The sequence below is a fragment of the Vanellus vanellus genome, assembly GCF_965231255.1.
Source record: "Vanellus vanellus genome assembly, chromosome: 4".
Taxonomy (NCBI): domain Eukaryota; kingdom Metazoa; phylum Chordata; class Aves; order Charadriiformes; family Charadriidae; genus Vanellus; species Vanellus vanellus.
The window spans coordinates 39939117-39951268 of record NC_138909.1 but is presented as its reverse complement, the minus strand read 5'-3'; the positions used below and the strand labels follow the sequence as shown (position 1 = coordinate 39951268).

The 12152-nt window shown below is 36.3% G+C and overlaps 1 protein-coding gene across 1 annotated transcript in view; it reads left to right on the top strand.

Moving 5' to 3' along the window:
• The window catches only part of FSTL5 (follistatin like 5), a gene marked incomplete at both ends in the record, with an annotated part of 297136 nt that overhangs the window by 263701 nt on the left and 21283 nt on the right, over positions 1-12152 (top strand). Inside the window, 2 exons of the mRNA XM_082482814.1 lie at positions 1666-1773; positions 3348-3472. Of these exons, the coding sequence (XP_082338940.1) occupies positions 1666-1773; positions 3348-3472 (233 nt within the window). The remainder of the gene's footprint in view (positions 1-1665; positions 1774-3347; positions 3473-12152) is intronic.

The following is a 12152-nucleotide window of genomic DNA, read 5'->3' as shown; positions in this document are numbered from 1 at the left end:
ATTGCAATGTATTGGAAACACGGGATGCTGTATCTTTAGAGAGCTATATGTAGACTTTTGGGGTTAGCCAGGTGATTCTCATTATAAAGTTAAGAGAAGTATTTGCTTTCATTTGTAAATTCTTGAAAGCAAGCACTGTCACCTGCAACTGTCCAGGATCACTTAGCAGCGTGGCATTAACTGGGATGACTTAGAGCCACACTGAAGTCAATGGGGTTCATCACCGTTCGGTCCGCACCGCGCTGGCTGGCAGATCAGCCTGGCTACCTAGAAGCAGCTGTGGAAGCCCGCTGCCAGGACGCTCAGCTCCTTTCTGCTGCTGGCTTCTCTCTTGGGAGCCGCATGACCTGTGCTTGACTCCGCCAGCAGTTCCTTCTCCTCCTCCTGTCAGTGCCACGGCGCTGGCACTCGTGCAGCAGAATACCTACGGGTCAGACCTCTCGTCTGGGGAAGCCGAAAGGAAATTTGACGCACCTGAACAAATTAGCTATACAATAGCCCAGGTATTATTTTAGACAACTTGTCTTCCAGCCTGCAGCAGAAGAACGTTATCAAACGCAAATGACCTTTTTCAAGGGTCATCCTTCTGATTTTAAATGAGCCGGTGAGCAACCTGGCTTCGTTTTCCATTTTGAAAAGAAAAAACAAATTCTGCCTAGATGAAGCTGTGGCTTGCAATACCTCAGGAGTACAGTTAAGTATCATCATCAGTCTCAGCCAGCCATTAGTGCATTATCTTGAGGATCTGCATCATTAGTTTAAATTAGGTTCACTTAATTAGCCAGCTGGTACTCTCCTTGACAAACCGATAAACAAACTGTGCTTTACAGTTCTGTAATGGTGAGACTGAAAAACAAGTTCCACTTATTTTTTCTGCTTTAATGATGAAAATAGAAAAGTAATCCCCCCGGTTGTTTACCTTGTGCAGAATGTCTCTTAATCAAACGTGTTGTCCTCCCATTTCATACCTCTGAAGTCTTCAGTTCTTCTCATAACAGAGGAAGTGTAGAGCTCAGCCGTCTAAAAGGTTCGTGGTCTCCTGAGGACGGTGCTCAAGGGTGTAGGGAAAACACTTTGCTTCTGATCACAAGTCTACCGAAAGTAGCAACTATAATTGGAACATTTAACAGAAACATATGAAAACAATCTCTCCGACTCCAACAGAATATACCCAGTTTAGCGGGGGTAGGAAGCTTTGAGTGTAGAAACATTGTGTTGGTTTGACGCAGGACTGCGTAGTAACGCCGTGCATTCAGTTCAGTACGTGGCTTAAGCACAGTCTTCCGTTTTTTAGCCCTTTTCCAATAACTGGTGTATTTTTTAAACTGATGTGTATAAAGTGAGAGTGATGGTAGAGAAGGAAGGTAAGTACTTTTTTACTTGATTTAAAACCTTTGTTTTCCTATTCTTAGTAGCTTCGGTATAATGCAATTTTGATGCCAAATGTTAGAGTACATAATGAATAAAAGTCACTTGTTCAGCAATTCAGTAACTTTGAATAATTAATCAGAGGGCTGTTTCAACAGTTGACAACATAATTTTTAAATACAATCTGAAAACATCAGGAAATGCATGTCCAGTCATCATTTTGATTTAAGCATGTATGTTGTTTTTCTTTTGAAAATTTGACGGAAACTAAGGATGTCTGGTTTTGTTATGCCACAGGCAGTAAGTACAGATCCTGTTCCCGTGAAACTACACTACGATAAATCACATGATCAAGTCTGGGTGCTGAGCTGGGGAGACATGGAAAAGAATTCACCAACTTTGCAGGTGAGGGGATCAGAACGATTGTAAGCAAGGAAATCTAGATAAGTTGAACCTTTGTGTAATCGCAACATTTTGTATATTTCCCTTTAAGCGTTATTATCATGAGCCCAGCAGGGGCAGTGAAATGCTTTCAGGTAACCAGAAAACAATTCAGCCAACTGACTTTGCCAATAAAGTCAGAGATTATTTTCAGCGCCCTTACTCAGACGGGACAATGCTAAAGTGACAGAAGGATAAGGAGTACAGCTGAAAGCAACAGCATGTTTTGTATCTGCCAGTCTGTTGAGAGCAAACTGTTGCTCTTTATGATGTTTTTTTTCCCTAATTAGGGGATAAGCTGGATTTTAGGCATATTCCTATTTCACTAAAATTATCACTCTGGAGGTGACAAGCTCCGTCTTTACTTATTGCTTTTTTCAGGTGTAAAATAATAAAAATCTTTACTTTTCCCATGGCTCTGAGGAGTAGCAAGCCTAGGGACAGTCACTAAAGAAAAGTTTCAAGAAGTTGTACTTGCATTCCTGGTTTTTCACTACTTTCTGTTCCTTATTTAAAGTAATCCCCTGAGAATATGGTGATCGTCTTTATGTCATAATTTCAAAGTTATTTTTTATTTCAACTTACTTTAATTTTCTTTATAATTTAATGTAATCCTTATGTATTTAAAAAATATATAAGGTAAAGAATAAGAGAAGTTCAAACACAGGGCTTAAGCAGAATAATGAGGAACATTTGAAAACACCTTTTTAGCACCTACAGACTTAGTGATTATGAGTATGCAAGGTAATTTGTGGGAGTTTAGATTTCACTTCTCTTCAGAAGATGAGTGATAATTGAGTCAGTCTTATGTTTTAAAGCAACTGATCATCTTCACTCTCATTTTTCCTTACATTATAGATAATTGATTATTTTATTTTTTTTAATCTGCTCTTAAGTGCTTGTATGTGAATATCATAGTGGCTATTATATGGAATTGTCTTTTATTCACCCATAAACATTTACCTCAGAGAAGGTCCAAGCTTTGGAGATTCGAGGAAAATTAGTTCGTAACAATTTAAGGAATGTGTAAACTCAAATCAAATTGCTCTTCTGAAATATGTCTGTGCTATGTTTAATTACCTCATGATTGCAAGAATTGGGAGTATGCATAGCCATAATTTCCTGTGGATCAGTTGATAACATCTTACCTTTTTACTCTATCTGAAGTGCTTAAGAAATTTAATCCCACTCTAGGACCTAGTGTAAAAAAAAGGAAAAGGTAAACAAAAAACTTAGTTTGCAGTGAGGACTGCTAGAGGCTTTAGTAATGTAAATGAATAAATATGGACTGAGTGGTAAAAAAAAAAAAAAAGAGGGGAAAAAGTAAATATGAAGAATAATTGATCAGGTATGTAACAGTTCTCTGAAAACTGTAATGCTCATCAGCTTTATTCACTGTCATTTGTGTTCTTTTTCTTGGTAACTGGAGAATAATACAAGAGATGGAATACAGAGGCAATACTGTATTAATTTATTTGGATAGAGATTAAATTTTGAAAGAGTATTTCTATAGTTTATAATAATGTTGCTTTACGTAGGTGATAACACAAGCCAGTGGGAGTGTTTCTCATCACACAATCCATACTCAGCCAGTGGGAAATCAGTTTGACAGAGTGGATGATTTTTTCATTCCGGCTACAACCCTCATCATTACCCATATAAGGTAAGTTTTTGCTGAATTATAATTAAATTTCAAAGTAACCATAACATTGTCTCCAAAGAAAATATAATTTTAAAACTTTGAAAATTTGAGACTACGCCACCTACTTCAATATTGCTTTGCAACACCTTCTTCTTCATAAACAAACTAAAGGCGAATTTTATTGAAAACAAGCTAGATACCAGAATAAACATATTTATTAGAGTTTTTCTTCTGTAGCTCACCAAATGTTCAAAAGTTCCACTGCTCTATGTACTAAAATGGAGATGTAATATAATCTGGGGTTTTCCTGAGGAATTAATAAATGTAATATTCAGATAATTCCCTGGTTTAGGAGCATTAATCTCAATTTGTAAATAATACTAATTTCCTCTAGTGCTCAGGACAGTTGTCATATATAGTTTTTGCCAAGTTGTAGTACGTGTGTGTTATATTGGAGTTATTCTCTTAACGGACCAGAAAAAAAAACACTTTTGGAATTTTAAAAGGAATGGTGATACAGCATAATTTAACTCTTTATGAACTGGCTTCTCCTGCTCATTCAGTTCTTTCTACCAGTTTTTTCATCAGACTTTCTGTTTCTAAAACAAACAGTGACTGAGAACATCACATAAACTCTGTTTAGATGCATGAATAAAATTGGTCTTATTTCATGGCTGATGAATATAAGATGTTAAAATGGTTTATATTGTAATCTATGCCAGGAAACACTGTAAAATTTGGGGACATTTGTTATTTCTCTCAGTGAATGTAGGATTGTCTTTGAGTTTGTCCAAAGAACAGACAAGTCTGGCTGTGATAGAAATGCTCTAAGTGTGGAAGAACGGGATAAAGTGACCAGCTGGATTTTAAAAGACATGGGACAGAGAAAGAGAGTGTGAGAAAAAGAGGGCAACACTTAATATAGGCATAAAGCAGAAATCTTTTCAAGATCTCCCCAAGGCCTCTTAAATGAAAATCTATTTTTCTTCCTCAAAATACATTAGTGAGAATGTGAAATATCATTTTCTTGTCATACCTTTTCTGTAACATTTCTACCTGTAGGGGTTAAAAAGTTCTGCAACCTAGGATTTGTACATCTGAATATTGCATTAATATGCATTAGCACTTTGTACGTTTGGGACTGTTAGGTTCTTTGCAAGGTGACACAGACCTATTTCAGCTCAAAACACCTCTGCAAATAATTAACTCAATTGTTTATTCTGCTCCTCCAGGTTCAAGTTTCTATAGAAATGCTTTCATTAGGATGATCTTAACTGTCCTACAATTATGAGACATCATCATTCATTCACTTTTAGCAAAAATCTCAAATCGTGTATGTAAATATGCATCTCCATTAAAAAAGGTATAATTTCTGATTGCAGTGAGTGGTAGTCTTTTAAATGTGAAAACATGCAATTTAGGATGACTTTATAGTTGATTCCAGAATTTACTCTCTACTTGCCTGTGATGAATCTAGTCTTCTGTATCAAAAACCATTTGGCTTCCTCCAAAGAGGCTGTTGATAAAAGATAATTTTTTAAAATTTTCTACAAAACTCTTAACTAACAAGTAAATTAGCAATCAACCATATGCAATTTTAAAAGCAGTGTGTAGATTAATATAGCTGAATAGTAAATTGACTCTTAAGTACCATTACTGCCACATTTCTTGAATTGGGTAGATAAACGCACATTGTGTCCCTGAAGTAATCTGCAGTCCTCGCACTCAGCCTGAGAAAAGCATTAAATAGTTCTGCTACATTTGGAACACATATGCCTTGAGAGAACAAAAGTTACTGCTTCTTAAGCTACCAAGTACTAGAGGTACAACCCCAACAGAACTGAGATTTGGATACATTAATTTTCCTGTAATTAGGAAGAGAAAAAGAAGGATAGGGATAAACATCACATAAGGAGGGGAAATAAGATTGGGAAAAGATAAAATAGGCCCAGTCTAGAGCTAGGGAGGAACTCGTCTTAACTCAAACAATTTTAAATTGATATTTTGCCTCAATAGGTCAAGTAGGCACTTTCTGCTTTGCATGGTGAGTCACAGCTACCTTCAGCTGATGAGTCATTTCACCTGTCCTATATGCAACTTAGGAGAAAAGAGAATTAAAGAATAAAAGAAAGCCCACAGAAATAAAAAAAAGGAATTTGAAATTCAAACAGTGAAAGAATAGAGTTGGACAAGTGAGTGCAGATATATAATAAACATGTACATCAGGTCAGGCCTAGTATAATTATCTTGTGACTTTTGCTTTTGCTTTTTTTTTTTGTTTGGGTTCACATGCCAGATAAAGACCCAAAGAAAATGTCTGAAGTCTGACAAAAAAGCCTGCAGTAGTTTCTCAAATTCTAAAAATATAGATTTGGGGGTTTTAACCAACAACATCAGTTCAACAGTAATTAACTGTTTTTACCTACTCATGAGCTTACTTGAAATGCAAAGAATCTTATTTTAGTTTTCTAAAATGCTGCCTAATACTGAGTGCCTTTTCTAGAAAAGAAAAAAAAAACACCTATGTAGACAAATACTGTATTTTTTTTTATGTATTCTTTCAAGAGCTATTTATGTGAAGTTAGTCAGTCATTAAATAATTTGCCTTACGTAAAATGTCCAGCCTTTAAGTACTTTGATTTTTTTGTTGTTGTTTAAATAAAAATGAACTATGTGAGCAGCGTGTCAGGAAAGGTTTTAAATTAACTGCATTTATTAAATTAGTAGTGATGTAGGAAAAACTGCCTATTAAATCTAACTTGTCACCAGTCAACAATAAAAATGCTCAATAACAGCATGTGTTTGTAAAGGATGTTAGAAAACAAACATGAAGCTTGAGCTTATTATTCTTTGGTGTACATACCAACCAGGGAAGCATTTTATGAGCGTGAATAGCGAAAAACAGCTACGAGGGAAATAACCCCACTGACTGAGTTAGCTCATATAATTAACTGCTTAAGGGCCCTATATACTCTTTGTTAGAAATAAGTTCCCTGTGACCACGCAACGCCAGCCCCCAACGCCCGCCCCTTACAGAAAAACAAAAGCTTTCTGTAGTTAGGTGCATTTGTCACCTTTAAACTAAAATTTTGAATGATTGAGCAGAAGAGAGAGCACATGGCTTACCAGATTAGCGTCCAGAACCAAACTTTCTGTCTGAATAAAGGCATTTCTAAGGAAAAAAAGGCGTACCACTTAAAAGTATGAATTAAGTTTTGCAATACAGTTAACGCAAACCATCTACTACCATCTACAGTGTATTACAGTCTACTGCATATTCTGTCCAATCAGTGATTCTTTAATCACTGTAAAGAATTAAGGGACAGAAGGCAAAGACAGGTAGGCTTGTTGACATGTAGGAACAGAAATAAGGGTGTATAATTTAAAGCTATGATGGGTCGTTATTTTTTTCTTTTTAATACCATCAAAAATGTTGACTGGTAATAATAGATATGTATGTATTTAAAACCTGGAGCAAATTAATTTTATTTAAGAAGTGATGGAGCTATACACTTGCTCTACCTAGGTGGCTTTTTTTGATACATGAAAATGGAAATGGGCTGCCCATTATTAAAAAAAAGAAAACTCCACATATTTTAACGCTCTCTCAGGCAACAGATAATTTAGGATGCACTTCCCCCAGATCAGACATTTGAAGAGGTACTAAAAATTTTGCTCTGAGGTAAACAATAATTGATCTCAAGAAAAAAAAAAATTGTTTCCCAGAATTTTCCTACTGCAGACTGAGGCAATGTTTGGGTATACTTACAGTATGGTAGGAGTCAGGGCAAATAACTTTTTGGTTTGCTAACCAGCAAGCATAACATGCATGCTCTGAACAACTGTGATGAGCCAGTGAAACAGCAGCTTAACAAACTAAGCAGACGTGAGCCAAAAGAAGTAGAGGAAGAGTAGACCAATTCTGTTGTTATTTTTAAATCCTCTTTTATAATAGGTGAATAGTTGATATGTATACAGAAGAGGACAAGAAAAAAAAGCTTTATAATTTTAGGCGAGAAATATGATAGGTCCAGTACCATCAGCTGGTTTTTGGGCGGGTGGGGAGGTGTCTCCCTCTCTTTTATGTTCCAGTCAAACTATTTCCTTCCAGTGCTGAAGTGGAGAAACGAATTTGTGCAAACACAATTAAAAATCAAGCAATATTTTGGCTGCAACCCTTTTGTAACTGCTAACATTTTATAAATATATATGTTTAAAATAAAGAAAGTATATTTTAGTTTTCGTAAACATCTACTAATTACCTCCCTAATAACATGTAGAGTGCCCCACTGATGTTTCCAGATAGCGAATCCGTGTTTGTAGAGACCCTCAGCTGCAGATAGATCAGGTTGGCACCCCACGATAAGGCTCTAAAAATGTAGGTGACTTAATTCTAGAATTTCTATGTGGTTTTTTGACAAGACTAGTTCACCTACTGATTCTAAGAGAGGGATTGCCTCGTGCCTCTGAGTGTTCCTTCATGATGGAAATAAAATTCCTTCTTTCTCTCACAAAACTTTTAAAATGCAAACTTAGAGTTTAGAGAAAGTCAGTTTCCCATGGCTTTTCATGAGTTCCCTGTGCCAGCTAGTTGTAGTTCAATGCACTAAGCTTCTTAGTCAATCAGCCATGAAAAAGAGGCTAAGGCACAAACCAGTAATAACTATTAATAGAACGAACCATTAAAGAAGTTTGCCCAGGCTTGTTGTTGGAAGTCTGAAGATTTCAAAGGGGGAAATTATATGTTCATCTTCCCTACCTTGAAAAAAGCTTGTCCTGCTGTCGTCATTGGCTTTGTTTTACCTGACATGTGCACTTAACTGCCAATATGTGTTGAATTATACCAGGAGAATGAATTAATATAAAGCACTGTTTTTCATGCACGCCATCATGCCCCTATTTTCAATGCATACAGCTCGAAAAAAAAAATCTCCCCCTAGTTGGGTTGAAAAGTTATCAGGCACTGGGGCCACAGAAGTGGACAGGATGAGATCCATTAATCTGTAATAAATTGTACAAATCCCAAGGGTTGTTTTTTCAGTTACTACTTGAGCGAATGTGCACAAAGCTTATTCCTTTTGTAGATGCACCTTTTAAGAAATGAGTATATATGTTTTCAATATTTGGCCTTATACATTTACTGAGAAGAAAATTCTATTCAGTGAACTATTTTTTGTGCCAAAGCAGTTCAGAGCAACCAATGATCTTGTCCTTAATTGTCTGCTAATACCATTCCTTATCATAAAAATAGACGTTTGCAATTAGGATGGGTGATGGCTGCAAAAAGATGACTTGTACAATACTCATGAAAATATATTCTTGGAAGCCCAAGGAGCAAAAAGGCTGATTATTTCAGCTCCACTGTTCGTAAATCGAAGTGAACAAAAGATAATTGGAATAAATTAAGGTCTATCATTACACTGCTGTAAAATGTTTCAAAAGCACTATTAAATGAACTCACTGTAATGGAGTAACTCTACCTTTTTAGATGTTTTAATCTTTTAGCAAGTATTTTAAATGTCATATAGTTACCTGACCTAACAAGTGGAAGAGTGAGCAATCAACTTACCGGTGAGATGGCTCAGGATCTGAATAGAGTTAAAATATTCTCAGTTTGAGTTTTTTCTCTCTTTTATTTCTCTGTTGTGTATGGTAATAGGGGAAGCAGTCTTTTGAAAATTATCCTTGTTCATTTGCAAAAAGGAGTCCAAACCCGAAGCTTTTCTTTAAGAGGTAATTGGAATGTGCTGCCAATGCATTCCTGTGAACCTTCTTAAATGAAACCCGTGTGGGATGGTGATTCAGTAAATTCACACTTCATTCCAGAGTTTAAGCCCCTACAGGGGTGTGAAGTAGCTGAAGGACTGAGAGAGCATTGTCAGTATTTCTATGCAAATAAGCAAACAAAAAATATTCCTTTGCTTCAAATTCCTACCTAATCAGAAAGAACTTTATGTTCAGTGGTTTGCAAGTCAAACAATGGAAGTGGGAAATGCTGGGTCAACTGCAGACAACGCATCAACAAAAGAGGTAAATTAGTTTGGGGGACGATGTAGCTGAAAGATAAGGGGCAATTTAATATTTTACAAATTCAATTAACAAGCCATATTAGGGGAGTGGAAAGTTTGAAACAGTTCTTAGTCATCAAGCTGTAAGTATATGTAGTGCTACAGGGGAAATAACTTGAAAACTTGAGGAGTTGGAGAAAGCAGCAGATCTACCAGATCTAGAAAGTAACTGCATTTCCTAATAAGCATTGTGGAATCCATCAATGAATCCTACATGGTAGCAGCGCACACAAAAGAGGTCCACGTGGGTTAGGGGTTCATTCTACAGTCTCCCACTCCGTAAACTGTGTCTTTGGGGGAGTAGTGCTGAATGGAAACCTTGTAGTCATTCTTTCCTCTCTCCGTGTATTCACCCCCCCCCCCCCCCCCCCCCCAAAAAGAGGACTCTTGTGGTCCTTAGATATGTTGCATTTGAAAAAGAAGCTCATAGGAACTTCTGGGAAAGCTGGAGAGGAGACAGTAAAAATTCTTTTGCTACATCTTTTTTTTTTTTTGCTTTAAATAGTGGATTTTACAACATCTTTGTTCCAGAGGGAATTTGAAGAATGAAAGAATGAGTGATTCAGTTCAGGTGGTTTAAATGCTCTGAAATTTACTTTGTTCAACTACCACCGTTGGCAACAGCAACTACTGTTGAAATAAGTGCCTCTTTAGAAAATGTGCACGTACTTTTTAGTGTATCAAACCTATATTCTCCACTTTGTTCCTCGTCTCTTCACACATCCCCGCCCAAAAAGCTGTGAGTCCATAAATGTAGCTGCTACATTTCTTCAAACAAGGAAACTCCCAGTCCTTTACATACATAGAAGATATGCCGTGTGCCCATACTTGCTCTTGATCTGTATTCTCCTTCAGAGGAAGGAGAATCTCTGCTCTTACATTCTAACTTCAAATGACCGGTGTTTGCAGGCTTTAAAATGACTTAGGCAAGAAGGATTCCCAGCTGTGTCTATGGAAAAGCACCTACGGAAATCATGAAGTAACTGCCAGCACTCGACAAATACAGTTAAGATTTGCTGTCACTGAAATCTGGCAAAGGCCTGATGTTCTGATGGTATATATGACGTTGCTTAATCCAGGTCACTTTGGAATTCATGGAGAAAATATTTTGAATTTTAAAGTTAATTTTCAGCTCAGTGTTATGAAATTTAATTAATAATTAATTGCGTGTTTAAATTTAGCTAAAATAAAATTATTTGTTATAATGCCCTGAATCTGTGATTGTTAACCTTGGAGTATATATCTACATATGCACACATACATACATACAAGAAATCAGTCTTGAAAACTATCTTGTTTCTGGAATCAGTTATCCTGCATGCCTTTTCCTGTGTCAGCTGACAATACAATACAAATGCTGCTTGACCAGTTTATTCAACTCATGCTCCAAATCTTTTCCTCTTAGGTAGCTTGAATAAAACTTCACAAAGCTCTCAAACTGAAAGTGCCGGCTGTCAACAGAAAAAAAAAAAAGACCATATCAAAAAACATTCCCACTTCAGTGTGGCTATTTAGAAATGAAAATTCCCTTCAAATGTTACCTAAAACAGGAAATTGCAGTCAGCCTTTGTAGCGCTATAAAACCATAGCATCAGTAAAGGAAAATCCTTTATGTTCTACTTGTCTTTCCCCATTAGTTCAGGAAATGGCCAGAACCTCACGTAAATAAGTCTACTCGGCTTTATTAAAGCGAAGGGGAGTTTTGCTAAACCGTAAGTGTTTTATACACTGTAAGTTTTTCCCTTTTGCATGTGCAGAAGTCATTACAGGAATATTTACCTTTGGGGTAATATGATCCGTCCATCTGAAGTGGCCAAACCAACCATTACTATAAATAAACAACTGTTGTACCTGTCTCCTAGTACCTATCTGCTTTTAAGAATTCAGCATATATCAGTATGTGAAAATACATGACATAATGAAATGTATAAAAATGTAATCAACTATAAGAAAAAACTAATCCCTGCAATTATGGCAGGTAATTTGTTGCATCCAGTGATTAGAAGTTACCTTGTCTTAGTGCTGCCTAATTACGCATTGGTTTTCCAAATAAACCAAATTATAAAAATGCATTTATTAGCTTTAAGGCAATTTTAAAATTATGTAATTAACCATTTTCCTATATGTTTCCTGATAAACTACCAGAGTACAATTATTTAAAAGAATTGTTCTGGGTCTGGCTTGGGTGGAGTTAATTTTCTTGATAGCAGCTGGAATGGTGCTGTGGTTTAGATCTGTGATTTTGGAATAGTGAACATTTGTTTGGAAATGTTCATTTGTACATTTAGATTTTTAAGCATTTTTATTCATGACATTTAAGCTTTCCTATTTGATGTTATGTTACAAACCTCTCTTTTAATTTTTATTAAAACCGAGATGCTTGTATGATCATATGAATCAAAGACTGTAAGGAAACCTCCAAATCTACACGATAGACTGTTTTGTCTTCGTTCCTTCCATGGGTTCCCAACTGTCAGCATGCAGCATTTTTTTGTGCATAAAATATACCAACTTCCACCTTAACAAAGCCACCAACAACAACTGCCACCTCCCGTATTATCTACAAATTAGAACACAGCAACTTACCATGATGTGCCTGATTTTTTTTGTCCCATTATAATCTTACATTTTCA